This window comes from Carcharhinus amblyrhynchos, chromosome 11 (assembly GCF_965287045.1).
Source record: "Carcharhinus amblyrhynchos chromosome 11, sCarAmb.v2.hapA, whole genome shotgun sequence".
NCBI lineage: Eukaryota > Metazoa > Chordata > Chondrichthyes > Carcharhiniformes > Carcharhinidae > Carcharhinus > Carcharhinus amblyrhynchos.
The window spans coordinates 45,330,406-45,349,955 of record NC_137334.1 but is presented as its reverse complement, the minus strand read 5'-3'; the positions used below and the strand labels follow the sequence as shown (position 1 = coordinate 45,349,955).

Here is a 19,550-nt window from a genome sequence, read left to right as displayed (position 1 = left end):
TCTGTTCATTTCTTATCTGCAATAATCTGCCAAGGTCTCAATTTTTGCCATAAGGTTGCATCCTTCAGGTAATTGCATTCTGGAATACACTCTGATTCCTTTTCCATATAGGCTTTATGATATAAATCCTTTATCATCTCATCTTTTTGTTGTAACTCCATTAATCTTTCACAACCTTCATTAATCTTTCACACCTCTGCCTGATCCTTTATCTGCTTAGGTTTTTCCTTTACCATCTCATCAAACAGTGTCAGCTAACTGGAGCTCAACTCCTTCATCTTTCTCTTTTGTTCTCCCTTCCTATTTTAATTTATGGCTCTGGGATTTTATCACCACACAGTCTGGTAAGATTCCAGGGTATTTTTCTTTTAACGCCTCAGTTCCCCTGTTTTCTTCTGGCTTTTCCACTACAATGAGCATCATTCCCATCCGTGATCCAGCTACATTGTTTCCAAAGATAAACCGTATTCCTGGAATAGCTAAGTTTTCCATCACTCCCACTATCACTTTCCCTGTCTTGATTGGGCTTTCCAGCCTTATTTTGTATGGGGAATGCTACTCATCTCACCTTTATTCTACAGATTATCATTCTCTCAAGCAACATTTCAGAAGGTGCGCAAATATTTTCATCTCTTACTATTAGAGACATACTAGCTCCCGTATCTCTCAATATTTTAACTTCTTTACCTATTCCCCCTGCTCTACCTGAGTAAATCTTACCCACACAAGCAAAGTTTTTGAAAAGATTGGGTGCTTTCTTACTATCCTTATTATGCCTAGGTTGTGCATGCTCCCTCAGTTCCTCGACTTCTCTCGAGATTTCCTTCACTGTTTTAACTAATCACATTGGTATTTTTTACCATATCCTTTTTCCCAGTGCCTTTCTTAAGCCACCAGCACTGTGACTTTTTGTGTCCCACCTTATCACAGTGAAAATAGTAGATGTCTTTCACCTCTATTCCACCCTCTTGGGTTTCTTTTTTCACAGGTGGTAAACTGTTCCCAGTGTGATCTACTTTTTGTTTTTCATTGAAAGATCTCCCTCTTTCCCATTTTCTATCCCTCACAGAATGAAATTGCTGTTGGAAGCTAGATTTCAATTTATGCTCTAACGTGTATTCATCTGCAGCGCTAAGGAACATAGAAACATAGAAAAACTACAGCACAATACAGCCCACCAAGTTGTACCGAACATGTCCCTACCTTAGAGATTACTAGGCTTACCTATAACCCTCTATCTTACTAAATTCCATGTACTTATCTAAAAGTCTCTTAAAAGACCTAATCGAATCCACCTCCACCACCATTGCCAGCAGCCCATTCCATGCACCCACCACTCTCTGAGTGAAAAACTTACTCCTGACATCTCCTCTGTACCTACTCTTTAGCACCTTAAACCTGTGTCCTCTTGTGGCAACCATTTCAGCCCTGGGAAAAAGCCTCTGACTGTCCACTTGATCAATACCTCTCAACATCTTATACACTTCTATCAGGTCACCCCTCGTCTTTCGTCTCTCCAAGGAGAAAAGGTCAAGCTCCCTCAACTTATCCGCATAAGACATGCTCCCCAATCTGGGCAACATCCTTGTAAGTCTCCTCCGCACCCTTTCTATGGCTTCCACATCCTTCCTGTAATGAGGCGACCAGAACTGAGCACAGTACTCCAAGTGGGGTCTGACCAGGTCCTGTTTAGCTGCAACATTATCTCTCAACTCCTAAACTCAATTCCTCAATTGATGAAGGCCAGTACACCATACGCCTTCTTAGCCACAGCTTCAACTGCGCAGCTGCTTTGCGCGTCTGATGAACTCGGACTCCAGGATCCTTTTGATCTTCCACACTGCCAAGAGTCCTACCATTAACATTATATTCTGCCATCCTATTTGACCTGCCAAAATGAACCACTTCACACTTATCTGGGTTAAACTCCATCTGCCACTTCTCCGCCCAGTCTTGCATCCTATCAATGTCTCGCTGCAACTTTTGACATCCTTCCACACTATCCACAATATTTCCAATCTTTGTGTCATCAGCAAACTTACCAACCCAGCCCTCCACTTCCTATTCCAGGTCATTTACAAAAAATCACAAAGAGTAAGCGTCCCAGAACAGGTCCCTGGGGCACTCCACTGGTGACCAACCTCCATGCAGAATATGACCCATCTATAACCACTTTTTGCCTTCTGTGGGCAATCCAATTCTGGATCCACAAAGCAATGTCCCCTTGGATCCCATGCCCCCTCACTTTCTCAATAAGCCTTGCAAGGGGCATCTTATCAAATGCCTTGCTGAAGTCTACTGCTCTTCCTTCATCAATGTGTTTAGTCACATCTTCAAAAAATTCAATCAGGCTCGTAAGGCATGATTCTGCCTTTGACAAAGCCATGCTGACTATTCTTAATCATATTATACCTCTCCAAATGTTCATAAATCCTGCCTTTCAGGATCTTCTCCATCAACTTACCAACCACTGAGGTTAGACTCACTGGTCTATAATTTCCAGGGCTATCTCCCTGGGATAGGCGCGGTATCCGCACCTTATTTTATCTTATTTTAGTTAAGTACATGGAATCTCCCTGGAATGGGTGGCACAGTAGCACAGTGGTTAGCACTGCTGCTTCACAGCTCCAGGGTCCTGGCTTCGATTCCTGGCTCGGGTCACTGTCTGTGTGGAGTTTGCACATTCTCCTCGTGTCTGCGTGGGTTTCCTCCGGGTACTCTGATTTCCTCCCACAGTCCAAAGATGTGTGGGTTAGGTTGATTGGTTATGCTAAAAAAAATTGCCCCTTAGTGTCCAGGGATGTGGAGATTCGAGGGATTAGTGTAAGGATATGGAGGTAGGGCCTGGGTGGGATTGTGTTCAGTGCAGACTCGATGGGCTGAAGGGCCTCTTTCTGCACTGTAAGGTTCTATAATCTTCTATGATCTCTACTCCCTTTCTTGAATAAAAGAACAACATCCGCAATCCTCCAATCCTGCGGAACCTCTCTCGTCTCCATTGATAATGCAAAGATCATCGCCAAAGGCTCAGCAATCTGCTCCCTCACCTCCCACAGTAACCTGGGGTACATCCCATCCAGTCCTGGCGACTTATCTAACTTGATGCTTTTCAAAAGCTCCAACAAATCCTCTTTCTTAACATCTGCATGCCCAAGCTTTTCAGTCTGCTGCAAGTCTGCACCATAACCACCAAAATCCTTTTCCATAGTGAATACTGAAGTAAAGTATTCATTAAGTACCTCTGCTATTTCTTTCAGTTCCATACAAACTTTCCCACTGTCACACTTGATAGGTCCTATTCTTTCACGTCTTATCCTCTTGCTCTTCACATACTTGTAGAATGCCTCGGGGTTTTCCTTAATCCTGTGTGCCAAGGCCTTCTCATGACCCCTTCTGGCTCTCCCAATTTCCTTCTTAAGATCCTTCCTATTAGCCATATACTCTTCTAGATCTCTAACATTACCTAGCTCCCTGAACTTTTTGTAAGCTTTTCTTTTCTTCTTGACTTGATTTATTACAGCCTTTGTACACCATGGTTCCTGTGACCTATCATAACTTCCCTGTCTCATTGGAACGTTGCTATGCAGAACGCCAGACAAATATTCCCTGAAAATTTGCCACATTTCTTCCGTACATTTCCCTGAGAAAACCGCTTTCCAATTTAAGCCTCCAATTTCCTGCCTGATAGCCTCATAATTCCCCTTACTCCCATTAAACACTTTTCTAACTTGTCTGATCCTATCTCTCTCCAATGCTATTGTAAATGAAATAGAATTATGATCACTATCTCCAAAATGCTCTCCAAATGAGAGATCTGACATCTAACCAGGTTCACTTCCCAATACCAAATCAAGTACAGCCTCCCCTCTTGTAGGCTTATCCACATACTGTGTCTAGAAACCCTCCTGAACACACCTAACAAACTCCTCCCCATCTAAACCTTTTATCCTAGGGAGATTCCAATCAATATTTGGGAAATTAAAATCTCCCATCACGACAACTCTGTCTTTCCAGGATCTGCTTCCCAATCTGTTCCTCAACATCTCTGTTACTATTGGGCAGCCTATGGAAAACACCCAGTAAACTTATCTTCTTGCTGTTTCAACTTTCTGTTCCACAACATGAGTTCATATCACTTCAGGAGTGAGTTTTTAAACTCCTCCAGCAGAATAATATCTAATAGCCTCACATGTCTTTTCTTTCTTTAATGCTCTCACCCATCTACTGAAGTTGGTCTGCTTAATTCTTTCAAACTCAATATATGTCTGTCCTGGTTCCTTCCCTACATTTCTGAAGCGTATATATGCTTCTGGTACCATCTCATAAGCATTCGAAATAGCCATCTTTACTTAGTCATACTTTCCTAACACCTCTCTGACGGCACTGCAAACACCTTAGTAGACCTACCTACCAAATTGGTCTGAATTAACATTACCCACATCTTCTCTGGCCATTTCATCTGCATAGCCAATTTCTCAAAGGAGAGGAAAAAGGCTTCTGTGATCTTCTCATCGAATTTTGGTAATGTTTGGACATATTTGTATGCATCCCTATCAGGCGATTGGCTACACTGAGCTTGTTCACCATCACTTCCATCTTGCACTTCCATTTCTGTCATTTTAAGTTTTTTTGCTTCCAATTCTAGCTTCATCTTTTCTAACTCAAACAATTTTTCCCTTTCTTCTCTCTCTTTTTTCCTTTCTTTCCTCTCTCTTTTTCCCTCACTCTTTCATCTTTCTTTTCTAACTCCAACCTTTTAAGTTCATTTTCTAACTTCAATCATCTCATTTGCAATTTAATATTTTGTAACTTCACTGCATTTGACTGATTCTCTGATACATCTAAATGCTTGGCTATCCCCGTTACAATAAACAGGTTAGCTAAACTATTAGTAAACCAAATAACACACTATTCTAATGGAATGCTGTTTAGATAAATCCAATTCCCACTTATTAACAAAAAAAAAAATTTCTAGTCACTCTCAAAATTTTAACCAGGTTTGTCGTTTTCCAGATTTTTCTTTCTTCATCTTCTGTTTTCATTGTCTTCTATTGGTACCTTTACAATTGAGATGAGGCTTTCTTTTAAGACATGAATGTAGCTGTTATGCTGTTAGAGACAGTGGCTGTCTGTATTTTTCTTTCAAGCTGTGAACTGTGGCAGACGCAGTTGCTGGCAGAGGCAGTGGTTATCTGGCAGTTTGGAGTGGGCAGCTGTGGTTTTTATATCCCTGATGAAATACCACAAATCCCCACAATAGGGTTGGTTTACCGCTTATCAAAACATCCAATTCACATCTGATAGGCTGCTGCTATTCAAATGCCTAGTTCAGACTGATTGTTAAAATTAAAATTAAAAGTTAAAATTCAAAAACAACCTGTTGTCTTGGCAGCACCACTGCCTAGGCTCACAATACAATGTTGCAGTCTGTGTACAGCATGCGCCTGCTTCTCTTCAAAAAAAACTACCTTTTTTTTGAAACAGACCCTGCAATACTTTCTGCTCTTAGCATTTTTACAATTGTTTTATAACTTTACAAACACTAACTTCACAACATGAGATACTGAAGCTGTCTGTGCCAGCATGCAGAAAGACCTGGGCAACATTCATCCTTGAGCTGATAATTGGCAAGTAATATTCATGCCACACAGATGCTAGACATTGATTCTGTCACACAAGGGAGAATTTAACCATCTCCCCATGACACTCAATAGCATTACCATTGCTGAATCCCCCACAACAACACCCTGAGAGTTACCACTGAATCAGCTATATAAATACAGTAGCTACAGGAGCAGGTCAGATGCTAGAAATCCTGCAATAAGTAACTGACCTCCTGATTTCCTAAAGCCAGTCCACTATCTATAAGGAATAATCACTTGCCTGGATGAGTTCAGTTCTAACAACTCTGAAAACATGGCATTATCTAGGACAAAACACTCTGCTTGATTGGGTCACTACGCCTCACCTTTAAACATTCACTGCCTCAACTACCACTACACAGTGGCAGCAGTATATATATCTATATGATGTCATGGAGCAACTTGTCAACACTCCTTTGACAGGACCTTCCAAATCACCAACCTCAATATCCTAGAAAGATAAAGGTAGCGAGTGCATGGGAACACAGCTGCTATCTACAGGTTCCTATTCAAGTCACAAACCATCCCGACTTGATCTATACCATTTCTTCACTGTTGTTGGGTCAAAATCCTGATACATCCTTCCTGACAGCACTATGGATGTACCTACACCAAATGGACTACAGCAGTTCAAGGTGGTGGTTTATCACCACCTTGTAAAAGGCAATTAAGGATTGGCAATAAATACTGTTCTAGCCAGTGACATTCACAAAGCACAAAAAAAGATATGCTGTCTCACCTGCTGAGTGTTTCCAACATTTTCTATATTTATCTTATAGTCATTGTAAAATTACAGAAAGAAGAATGCAAGGAAATTACCTTCAGCTGTTCCAGATCAGGTCTTTCAAGGCTCACCACTTCTGCAAGTAGCTGGTCTTCTAAACCATCACGGGTGACTGTAAAGTTAATCAGAGTCGTCTGTGCCTGTATTTCAGGTTTGTAATGAGGATTAGCCAATTTGGTGTGTAGAATCAGATGGAAGTTGGGATGGAACATACATTCTTTATCTCCAATTCTAATATACCTTTGAAAATAAGGATCAGCTGTGTTAAATTTTTATATTTTTATCTAAGTAAATTTAAAGCTTATACTTAATTAATAAGCACTAAGATTCAAATCATTGCTACCTTCCTTTCTTAATGGTGTGTCTGCCAAGTAATGGATCTAGCACAGGATCAATGGTCTCTTCAATGTTTTCTATTAAAACAGGGTCTCCCACAACAAGTGCTTGTTCTAGAATATCCACGTACCTGAAAAAAAAAACCTAAGAATGTCACTGGAAGATCTGTGAGGTCTGTAGTAACTTTAATGATAAAAATTGTATGTCAATTAGGGATGGTGAGCAGGAGACTGGTTGGCAGCACAAGTGATTGACAGGCTTGTAATCGTTGGTATATAGTCTTCTTAAAATTATTTATTAAGAACTATTTACAAAAAACTTAGGGTAAACACATGGGCCGAAATCCTCTGTCCTTGTTTGTCGCTGGAGTTTTCCGGTGTCGCTAAAAGTGAATGGAGTTTTAGGTGGCATGCCAAATTTTCCATTCTTGCTGATGATGGAGAATCCTGCCCATTGTCTCTAGGTCACATAGATTATTCTGCATCTTGGTCATCTGATTATTAATCGCATGCCTACATCATTAAAAACACATGATCTTACTATTATAACCATTAATCTATTACTTTACTTCATCCCAATATTTTTTGTTGAACTATTTACATTATATTTCCAACAGCTGTAAACCTCCTGTATGGTTTACCGTTTCTTTCCAACTCCTACTCCCCCCTTTCCTCCTTCCTCCCAGTCACTGGCATCAAAGGCTTCAATCTCAACAGTATTTTTAGCTCTCTTGGAGAATATGCAGGACTCGTACATTCCTTTACCTTGAAAGACAAACACATTGATGGAATTGGATATCAGCTTCTGATGTCTGGCATACGGCCCTCTCATTGATTGGACTGTAAAGGCTGTGAAGCCCATTCAATGAAAAACTGTTTTAAGAAGAAAACTTCAGCACATGGATGGACACACCACCTTGAAAAGGAAGCAAATAAGCTGACATTCTCTCTGTAATCTTCTTCTACATTGTACACTGGGAAATGGATTGAGAAAATGAAGCACCTTCAACTTCACTGATGAATTTCACAACTGTATCATTCATCAATAGTGTGACAACAAAAGTATTCAATACCTGAGATCTGAATTGATCTGACAGACAAGGCTCGTATGGTAAGTTGTTGCATTAGTTAAATCTCATGGGATCCAGGGTGAGATAGCCAATTGGATACAAAATTGGCTTGATGGCAGAAGACAGAAGGTGGTTGTATTGTTTTTCAAACTCGAGGCCTGTGACCAGCAGTGTGCCTCAGGGATTGGTGCTAGCTCCACTTTTATTTGTCAGTTATATTAATGATTTGGATGAGAATTTAGAAGGCACAGTTAGCAAGTTTGCAGAAAACTATTGGTGGCATAGTGGACAGTGAAAAGGATTACAATGAGATCTTGATCAAATGAGTCAGTGGGCAGAAGAATGGCAGATGGAGTTTAATTTAGGTAAATGCAAGGTGATCCATTTTGATAGATCGAACCAGAGAAGTTTTAATGGTTGGGCATTGGGAAGAGTCAAAGAACAAAGAGATCTAGGGATACAGGTTCATAGTTCCTTGAAAGTGGAGTCAAAGGTGGACAGGGCGGTGAAGATGGCATTTGGCATGCTTGGATTTATTGGTCAGAACATTGAATACAGAAGTTGGGACATCTTGTTGAAATTGTACAAGTCATTGCTAAGGCCACACTTGGAACATTGTCTACAATTCTGGAAACCCTATTATAGAAAGAATATTATTAAACTATAAAGAGTGTGGAAAAGATTTACTAAGATGCTACTGAGACTTGATGGTTTGAGTTATAAGGAGAGGCTGAATAGACTGGGACTTATTTCCTTGGACTTAGGGGTGAACTCATAGAGGTCTGTAAAATAATGAGGGGCATAGATGAGGTAGATGGTCAACACCTTTTCCTAAAAGGTAGGGAGGCTAAAACTAGAGGGCACGAGTTTGGGGAGAGATACAAAAGGGTGCAGAGGGGCAATTTTTTTACACAGAGGGTAGTGACTGTCTGGAATGAGCTGCCAGAGGTAGTGGTAGAGGCGGGTACAATTTTGTCTTTTTAAAAGCATTAAGTGGCTGGAGGGATATGGGCCATTCATAGGCAATTGGGACTAGCTTAATGGTAAAACTGGGCGGCATATACAAGTTGGGCCGAAGGGCCTGCTTCAATGCTACAAACCTCTATGTCTAAATGACAAGAAGCTCAAAGAAATATTGAAGATATTGCAGGATATGAAGAAAAGATGCCTTTCCTACCACAAGGATAAGATGTGTATTTTCTACAGCAGTGGCATAATATGCACACTTGCTTCAGTGTAAGGCATTGCTACAGGCAAAGGGATTGTGGTATCGGCACGAGAAACAGAGATGTACCATCTTCAACAATTGAATAAATTGCCAAACCGGGATCTCGGTGAAATTCCTGTATAGTATTCCTCAATACTCTTCAAGTGTAGAAGCTCTGTAGTTTGGGTTCCTATTTCTTTATGGAAAAATTATCTAAACATATCCAAGACTTGGTGAGATTCAGATGTGGGCTGTAGCTTACATTCATGCAAATTAATAAGCTCTGAACATCCTCTATTGGTTTGATCCAACTTGTAATCAAGTATCTCTTTTTACCCCTGGATAGCTTGCTGTTAGAAGTCTCACAACACCAGGAAGAAGTCCAACAAGTTTATTTGATAGTAAACCCATTAGCTTTCGGGATTTAAGAACATAAGAACATAAGAACATAAGAAATAGGAGCAGGAGTAGGCCATCTAGCCCTTCGAGCCTGCCCCGCCATTCAATAAGATCATGGCTGATCTGTCGTGGCTCAGTTCCACTTTCCCGCCCTCTCCCCATAACCCTTAATCCCCTCTCTTATCAAGAACCCATCAACCTGCTTCTTAAAAATATTTAGCGAGGCAGCCTCCACCACTTCAACGGGCAGAGAATTCCAGAGATTCACCACCCTTTGAGTGAAGAAGTTCCTCCTCAACTCCGTTCTAAACCGCCTCCCCTTTATCTTGAGGCTGTGCCCCCTAGTCCTACTGTCTTTTTTGAGTGGGAAGAGTCTCTCCACCTCTATCCTATCCATCCCATTCATCATCTTATACGTCTCAATGAGATCTCCCCTCATTCTTCTAAACTCTAACGAGTACAAGCCTAGTTTATTCAGCCTCTCCTCATAGCTCAATCCCCTCAACTCCGGTATCAGCCTAGTAAACCTCCTCTGCACTCCCTCCAGGGCCAAAATATCCTTGCGCAGGTGCGGCGCCCAAAACTGCACACAGTACTCCAGCTGCGGCCTCACCAATGCCCTATACAGCTGCAGCAAGACCTCCCTACTTTTATATTCAATCCCCCTCGCTATGAAGGCCAGCATCCCATTCGCCTTCCTGACCACCTGCTGCACCTGCAAGCTGGGTTTTTGCGACTCATGCACAAGGACCCCGAGGTCCCTCTGCACTGTCGCCTGCTGCAGTTTTTCGCCACGTAAGTAATAGTCCTTCCTACCATTCTTCCTACCAAAGTGGACCACCTCACACCTGCCAACATTAATTGCCCCTTCGTCAGGTGAGTGGAGAGTTCTGGTCACAAACAGAGCATATAAAGGTGCACACAGATTACAGAATACTGATTACAATGCGAGTCTTCGCAGCTAATCAATTCTTAAAAGGTGCAGACAATGTGAGTGGAGATAGCATTAAGCATAGGTTAAAGAGATGTGTATTGTCTCCAGACAGGGCAGTAAGTGAGATGTTGCAAGCCCAGGCAAGTCATGGGGGTTACAGATAGTGTGACATGAACCCAAGATCCCGGTTGAGACCATCCTCATGTGTGCAGAACTTCATTGTAAGTTTCTGCTCAGCGACTCTGCGCAGTGGTATGTTGTGAAGGCTGCCTTGGAGAACGTTTACCTGAAGATCAGAGGCCGAATGCCCATGACCACTGAAGTGCTCGCCAACAGGAAGGGAACAGTCCTGCCTGGTGATTGTCAAGCGGCGTTCATTCATCCGTTGTCGTAGCGTCTCAAGGTCTCCCCAGTGTACAATGCCTTGGGACATCCTTTCTTGCAGCGTATCTCCCAGCACCACAGTAGATAACAGTACCACTGCAGGGAAGTCTATTGTCAACTTGTCAGACTACACACTTCAACCAGATGATGTCAAAGTTCTCAGCCGAGGGCTCAATTTCTGCCCCGCCACCAAAATGGACCCCATCAGCCTCGCAGCAGACATAGAAGAATTCATCAGATGAAAGTGGCTGCGGGAGTTCTTCCACAAAGCCCAAGAGGCCAACAGCGAACACAGTGAGACAGCCAATGAACCGGAACGGCTGACAGAGAGATCTGTCTCTGCGCAGTGCAGCAACCGAAGAGGAAAGAGTGGAATTGGATTCCTCCGGAAGGCCACTGCCCTCGACTGGACACGTGTGCCCAATCATCAACCGCACTCACAAGACAGCCCCGAACATCACCCAAGCATAACACAATGCCATCCACGCTCTCAAGACCAACTGCAACATTGTCATTAAACCAGTAGACAAAGGAGGGACCATCGTCATACTGAACAGAACGGATTACTGCAAAGAAGTGTACTGACAACTGAACGAGGAACACTACAGACAGTTACCTGCAGATCCAACCAAAGAACTCAACACTCTGATCAAGACCTTTGATCTGGACCTTCAGAGCACCCTCTGTGCTCTCATCCCACGTACTCCCCACGTTGGAGATCTCTACTGCCTCCCAAAGACACACAAGGCAAACGCACCCGGCCGTCCCATCGTATCAGGCAATGGGACCCTGTGCGAGAACCTCTCCACTACATCGAGGGCATCCTGAAACCCATTGTACAAAGAACTCCCAGCTTTTGTCGCGACACTATGGACTTCTGACAGAAACTCAGCACACATGGAGCAGTTGAACCAGGAACACTCCTCATCACAATGGATGTCTTGGCGCTCTACACCAGCATCCCCCACGACGATGGCATTGTTGCAATATCCTCAGTACTCAACGCTGATAACCGCCAGTTTCCAGATGCAATTTTACAACTCATCCGCTTCATCCTGGACCACAATATCTTCACCTTCAACAACCAGTTCTTCATCCAGACACACAGAACAGCCATGGGGACCAAATTCACACCTCAATATGCCAACATCTTCATGCACAGGCTCGAACAAGACTTCTTCACTGCACAGGACCTTCAACCCATGCTATACAAAAGATACATCAATGACATTTTCTTCCTTTGGACTCGTGGTGAACAATCACTGAAACAACTATATGATGACATCGACAAGTTCCACCCCACCATCAGACTCACCGTGACTATTCTCTAGAATCAGTTGCATTCTTGGACACATGCATCTCCATCAAGGACAGTCATCTCAGCACCTCACTGTACTAGCCCATAGGTAACCTCACGATGCTCCACTTCTCCAGCTTCCACCCTAAACACGTTAAATAAGCCATCCCCTACAGACAAGCCCTCTGTTTACACAGGATCTGTTCAGATGAGGAGGATCGCAACAGACACCTCCAGACGCTGAAAGATGCCCTCATAAGAACAGAATTAGAACCATAAGAACTCATCGATTAACAGTTCCAATGCACCACAACGATAAACTGCACCAACCTCCTCAGAAGACAAACACAGGACACGGTGGACAGAGTACCCTTCGTTGTCCAGTACTTCCCCGGAACGGAGAAGCTATGACATTTTCTTCGGAGTCTTCAACATGTCACTGATGAAGACTAACATCTCGCCAAGGCCATCCCCACACTGCCACTTCTCGCCTTCAAACAACTGCACAACCTCAAACAGACCATTGTCCGCAGCAAATTACCCAGCCTTCAGGAGAACAGTGATCACAACACCATACAACCCTGTCACAGCAACTTCAACAAGACATGCCTGAACACCGACACGGATGCCATCATCTCACGTGAGAACACCTTACACCAGGTACACGGCACATACTCATGCAACTCGGCTAACATTGTCTACCTGATACGCTGCAAGAAAGGATGTCCCAAGGCATGGTACATTGGGGAGACCATGCAGACACTACGACAGTCGATGAATGAACACTGCTTGACAATCACCAGGCAAAACTGTTCCCTTCCTGTTGGCGAGCACTTCAGCCGTCATGGGCATTCGGCCTCTAATCTTCGGGTAAACGTTCTCCAAGGCAGTCTTCACGACATACGACAGCGCAGAGTTGTTGAACAGAAATTGATAGCCAAGTTCCGCACACGAGGGTAGACTCAACCGGGATCTTGGGTTCATGTCACCCTATCTATAACCCCCATGACTTACCTGGGCTTGCAACATCTCACTTACTGTCCTGTCTGGAGACAATACACATCTCTTTAACCTATGCTTAATGCTATCTCCACTCACATTGTCTGCACCTTTCAGAATTGATTAGCTGTAAAGACTCACATTCTAATCAGTATTCTGTAAACTGTGTGTGCCTTTATATGTTCTGTTTGTGACCAGAACTGTCCACTCAACTGATGAAAGGGCAAACGCCGAAAGTTAGTGGATTTACTATCAAATAAACTTGTTGGACTTTAACCTGGTGTTGTGAGACTTCTTACTGTGTTTAACCCAGTCCAAAGCCGGCATCTCCACATCATAGCTTGCTGTTGTCAGCCAACAATTGTTGGTGCATATCATTGGTGGATTCAATGAGACAAGTAGATGAAATCAGCTCTTTAGTACCTTCTTCAATGGTAGGATGAAACTCCTTCAAAAAGACAACAGAGATTTCAGTGACATTGATAGTGAAGTCAAAGAGGACGACAAGATCATGGACCTTTTCCTCCAACACTTCACCTGTTTCTGCAATGGCTTCATTCTGATGAAGTCTGTCAGAAAAGAGCCAACAGGTCTAGAAGCTCCTTTGGTCACTATCTTTTTCAGTGTCTTTTATTTCTGCACCTTTGAGCTCATCTAAGAAAAGAAGTGAGAGATCTATCAACTCCTCCTGTGGTCCAGTGGATGGAGTTTCTACAAAAAAGTGTGACTACAGCATAATGAATGAACTTCAGGTGCTATTTCAAAATCTGCCAGTCCCTCGAACCAACTTTGGAATGTCAGCTTTGAGAACTGCTTTGGTGTCCACTAACGATATCGCATTGAATGTGTGAAATAGATCAAGTCTTAAAAACACTAATGTATAAATCAGAGAAATTTGATGATTCTGTAAGATATAAAGGGTTTTGTTAATTTCTTTACCTTCACGTCTGAGGGTTGTAATGAACTAACCCTTCACTTTAAAATCCATGCTTACAGGCCCTTATAACTTCAAGTTATAAATTAAAAATTAATTGTTCATGAGGTGTGGGTATTGCTAGCTAGGCCAGCATTTATTGCCTATCCTTAATTGCCCTTGGGAAGGTAGTGGTGGGCTGCCTTCTAAAACTACTGCAGCCAATGTGTTGTAGGAACACTCACAGTGCTATTAGCAAGGGAGTTCCAGGATTTTGACCCGGTCACAATGAAGGAATGATGATATAGTTCCTAGTTAGGATGCTGTGTAACTTGATGGGACGCTTGCAAATTTTGGTATTCCTATGCACCTGCTGCCGTTGTCCTTCTAGGTGGTAGAGGTCATGGGTTTAAAAGGTATTGTCAAAGGAATGGCTAGATTTTTACTTCCTCAAGCCAGTGTTGAAGCCTTTCCAATTTGTCTGATAAGAGGGAGAACCTTACCTCGATATCCAGTTTGAATTCTGTTCTAGAAAGGATATTTTTGCCTGTTCTTGTTTTCTTTCCTCAAATTGATCTACAAAACTGTTTAAAATATCCTGGTCCTGCCATAGAGAAAATATTCAGCTCTCCTATCTGGACAGTCTTTGTGGCGTTGTCTGTTGATGCTGCATCTGGAGCACCTTAGCATAAATGCAATAGATCTCCCTGTCCTTCAGTGGCTTTGGAGGGTGGGCGTCCTGACTTTAGGCCTACATACTGGATTGGCCCCTCCTCAGCCTTGACATAGCCCCAGATTACACTCCAATTCAGCCATCACAACTTCACCTGCCTCACCAATCTGTTTAGACTTCTCGAAGTTCAAATCGTCTCTTGATTTGATAAACTCAATTGTGCATTATTGAGTATGCTATGATGTAGTTGCCTTATACTTTAGGGCTTCCTAACTGCAGGAGCTAGCCAACTAGAAAAAGGAACACGATCTTTGGCTTCTCTGGCTGAACCTAAATATTTAAGCCCCAATGGTATATAAAAAGGTATAACCCTTTTCCATGCAAGCTCAAAGCTGTTCTGTTCCTTTCAAACTGTCACTTCCAGAGCTCCCATTGTTATCCTTGCTGCTGTCCCTCAATGTATTGGAAAGGCTGCGGAAAAGGTAGTAGTTGTTCGATAGCAATTGATATCGTGCATGTCTCACGGTCCGCCCAACGTGGTACTTTTCAGTTTTGTTCTTTGTCACTGCAAAGTCAATCTGCTTCAAGATCTTCACCTGTGGGTTAGCAATCTGTGGCTTCAGTTTCTTAAATGTGGGGTGCAGCGGAGATTCACTAAGATGCTGTTTGGGATGGAACATTTAAGTTATGAAGAGAGGTTGAATTGGCTTGGGTTGTTTTTGTTTTTTTTTGTTTTTATTCCAATTCAATCAAGTCAAGCCCAATTTAGAGTCTCAACAAGTTGAGACATTCCTGATCCACGCTGACAAGACAGAGCTCTCACCTCTTGTCTTGGACTTGATCTACATGATCCAAACTGATTGGAGTAGGCATTGCTCCTCCTCCAAGGCTTGATCTCATTTGCATCTTAGCCAAAAGGCTGAGATGCTGCTTTTAAAAATCGCTTCAAATGAAGCTAAAATGTAACCTAATGACTTCAACCAAGCACAGCATGTCAATACTATACTGACCTGATTGTGGTGTTGAAGATTATCAGGGGCATGGACAGGTTGGATAGGGAGCAGTTGTTCCCCTTAGTTGAAGGGTCAGTCACAAGGGGACATAAGTTCAAGGTATGGGCAGGAGGTTTAAGTGGGATGAGAAAAACTTTTTTACCTCGAGGGTGGTGACAGTCTGGAATGCCCTGCCTGGGAGGGTTGTGGAGGCAGTTGCCTCACATCCTTTAAAAATAACCTGGATGAGTGTGTGGCATGTCATAACATTCAAGACTGGGCCAAGCGTTGCTAGATGGGATTAGGTGGGAGTTCAGGTGTTTCTCATGTCTCAGTGCAGAGGCCGAAGGGCCTCTTCTGCACTGTGTGATTCTATGAAAATCACATAGAGATGGGAATGTGCTGAGGGGCCTGCCTGACATACCCCTTTTTACCCTGTATCTCCAAAGCTGTCTCCGTGCTGCTGGAACAATTCCAGCCATGGTTTCTGTTGGATCCTTTCCATGCACCAGTGGAAGGGTTTTTCAATGGTGCCATTAGCCACATCTGTAGGATCTGCAAGGAGCCACATGCATAGTCAGCATGGGGCTTTGAAGACCTGTGGGATATTTAACTGGTGCAGAATGAAGACATCAGAGTAGCTTCCTGGAACATTTGTACAAACATGCATCATTATTTCCTAATGGTTACATAGCAGCCGAACATTAATGAACTAGAAATTATTTTGATTGCCAAGTATTGCTGGTTGATCCGAGAGTGCTTTGCTTGTCACATGGTTGTAATCTCTGATTCCTTTGGACTTGGTGGCAATCGAATTATTGCAGCAAATCTAAGTCCCCTCTTGTTTTAACAGGCCTGATTGATTGCAAACATGGCATTGGTCATCTGGGTGATGTATTTATGTGCAGTAGATTGTGAAATCTTGCCAAGTATTGGGCAGCAGATCCTTGGAAGGTGCTGGAGATGAAGAAATTCAGGGCTGCAATGACCTTGCTATTCAATGGCTATGCATGTTCATTTGGTCTACTGGGCAGGAGATATTCTTCCAGGAGGTGGCAAATGTAAGCATTGACCTGTCAAGAAAGTCTGAGCCACCAGAGGTACAGTTGCTCAGACATTTTCAGAAATTTGATCCACTGTCAGTGTACCTGTACTGAGTGTCACTTCCTAGCAGCTGGAACTCAAAGTTTATCATATCGGCTATATGGAGCGGAGGGTGGCTGATGAGAAAGATGCTCCTACTCGAGTTGCTTCTGCTGGAGCTCCTTTTGCTACTTGTAACTGCTCCTCTTGACAAGGTACAACTGAATGAGCTGCTTGCGTGCTGCTGTGAAGGCTGGTAGCTGGGAGGACCTCCCAAACAACTGATAAATTGGCAGACAGCTGATCCACATTCAAGCCCTAACTGCTGGTAAACCTCCTGACTCAGCTCTGTAGTTTTCTTCTCAGCCTATTTCCCCAGGGCCAGGGAAATCCTCCTCGAGCATTCTTCTATCACATCAGGCATTTTCTCTAAACACTCTATTGGGCTATTATTGTCATACCTTAAACCATATGCAGGGTGTGGCAGTAAACAGTAACTAGAAAAATTAAAGATTGCCTGTTAAGCTTGTCCCCACATCGGATATACATCGGATATCATAAGTTGGAGGCACGTTATGGCAATTGACAGTGCTGAACAACAAGCTGCAAAGGGTTTCTTCAAACTTATTTCTATCTAGTGTTACAGTAGGAGTGTCAAACATAAAGCCATGGTTGGGTGCACAGCATTATTAACAAGTGTAATAACAGTACACAGGACTTCACCTTACTATCATTTATTTTGAAAGCTCCATAGCTGGCAGACTAAACCTTAAAGAATTTCTTGTGCATAAACTCACGTAAAAAATGCTCAGCCTTTTATATTTGTGCCTTTGTCCTTTTCGGTAGAAATAGTCACGGGTTGTCCCCCGTGACATTAGTATGCTGCAATTCATAGTGTCAGATGTGTGCAGTGTGTTGAGACATTTGCCCATATTGGTTGTCTCCCCTGCCATGCGGTAGCTTCTCCAGCAAGAAGTAAAAATGGGTTAAATTTGTTACAAGAGTTTTGATCTTTGTCATGTATGAGCCAGCTAGCCATAGTGTGCAGTGTATGTTTTTGACAGAAGAAGTAGCATGTATGGGCATGATGGAGAATTAATTGCAAGGGCAGTACCAGTTTATGAAGTAGAAAAGAAGCACAGTGAAGTGTTCTGTGCTAACTTATGGATAGCAGTAGGGAGGTGAAGGATTGATGATTCTGAGACAAAGATAGCCTTAGGTAATGATGTAGGAGATGTGAAGGGGAGTCCTGAATTTGCATTCTGGTGAAATCATGAAATTCCTTTATGACTGAAATCAAATTTTGAAAATTATGCTACTCATATTCACAAATAATGCCACTTCTGCCAAATCCGTTATACCACTATACTTGGTACCTGCTAACCACCAGAGGCAAGGATGCTCTCCTCCTCCTCCTGAATTTAGCCTATCCACAATAAATGTTTCTTGAGTAAAATTATTTTATCCAAGAACATTTTCCAAGAGTTGCACTCTTGCTTTAGTCATAAAAATGCAACTCCCCTTTCATTTGTTACCGATTCTTAAGAAAGAATCTGCAACAGTTCTAAACTTCTCTCATCCAGATTGGCAAATTGCATATTTCACGCTGATAGCATGCATAACTATATAGTAAGTAGCGACCTGGAATCTTCTCCAGAAAGCCTGTCTCACACCAACCATCTCCTCTCACTTTCCTGCTGGATGGCCAAACTAACTCAACGTAATTATCAGAGTTGAAAAAGATGCAGCTATTTCTTTAAAGGGTAGAGAACAGGTTCACATGAAAGGTAGATGACGATCCTTTTCTGAATGTTGCATCTTAAAGATTAACTTTGTTTTTTGCACATTCTGGTTGCAGGTTAAGCAGTCGTTCTCTCACCCCTTTTGACCCAAATTAATGACTTGCAAGCATGGGCCGTATTTGCTTTTGATCCATTTGATTCCCTGGAGTTGAGGATCAATCAAGAGTGGCCATCGTTCACAGTTGGAAAAAATGGTGGCATTTTCAGTAGACGTTTTATCACTGGGCAAGCCTTCATTATTCCAGGCTGCAATTGTTGCATCATCTGTGAGCAAGGCAACAGCATCCAAACCTTCAGTCATTGGAATTGGAACCTAGGTCAAGAAAGTTAATTCATTTAATGCACTTTAAATTCTTTAATTCATTTCTTGCTAAAACCTTGCTATAGGAAAGCCAAACTTACACAAAATTGTTTATCTTTACTGGTTTCAAACTAGTAAAAATAAAACTCAAAGGAGCATGCAGACAATTTATCTTCAATTTTCCACATTAAGTGAGCTTATTATTTTCTTCTAAATAAATTTTATGATATTACCTGCATGAGTGAGCAAAGTATTTAAACATAATTTTAAAATCTCAATTCTATCATGTTAAGGAAATTCTTGTTATTTATTATGATCTAAAATACCTTTGTTGGATCTATATTTTTCGTTTGGATGTAATTGTACCATTTGCCTACTTACACTATTATTGTATTTGCCCAATACACACACAGACTCATGGAAATCATGGAATCATAGAAACCGTACAGCACAGCAGGAGACCATTTGGCCCATCGAGTCTGCATTGATAACAATACCACCCAGGCCCTATCCCCCTAATTCCACATATTTACCCCACTAATTCCTCTAACCTACACATCCTGGGACATTAAAGGGCAATGTAGCATGATCAATGCGCTGTGGGAGGTCTCCCTGGACTGTGGGAGGAAACCAGAGTACCCAGAGAAAACCCATGCAGACACGGGGAGAACATGCAAACTCCACACAGACAGTGACCCAAGCTGGGAATCAAACCTATGTCCCTAGAGCTATGAG

At 42.5% G+C, this 19,550-nt stretch overlaps 1 protein-coding gene across 1 annotated transcript in view; it reads right to left on the bottom strand.

The window, feature by feature from the left end:
* Positions 1 to 19,550, bottom strand: part of dnah9l (dynein, axonemal, heavy polypeptide 9 like) — a 443,144-nt gene that overhangs the window by 82,770 nt on the left and 340,824 nt on the right. The window contains exons 63-65 of the mRNA XM_080198977.1: positions 18,592 to 18,827; positions 6,770 to 6,892; positions 6,462 to 6,666 (exon numbers count right to left, since the gene is read on the bottom strand). Coding sequence (XP_080055103.1) covers positions 6,462 to 6,666; positions 6,770 to 6,892; positions 18,592 to 18,827 — 564 coding nt within the window. The remainder of the gene's footprint in view (positions 1 to 6,461; positions 6,667 to 6,769; positions 6,893 to 18,591; positions 18,828 to 19,550) is intronic.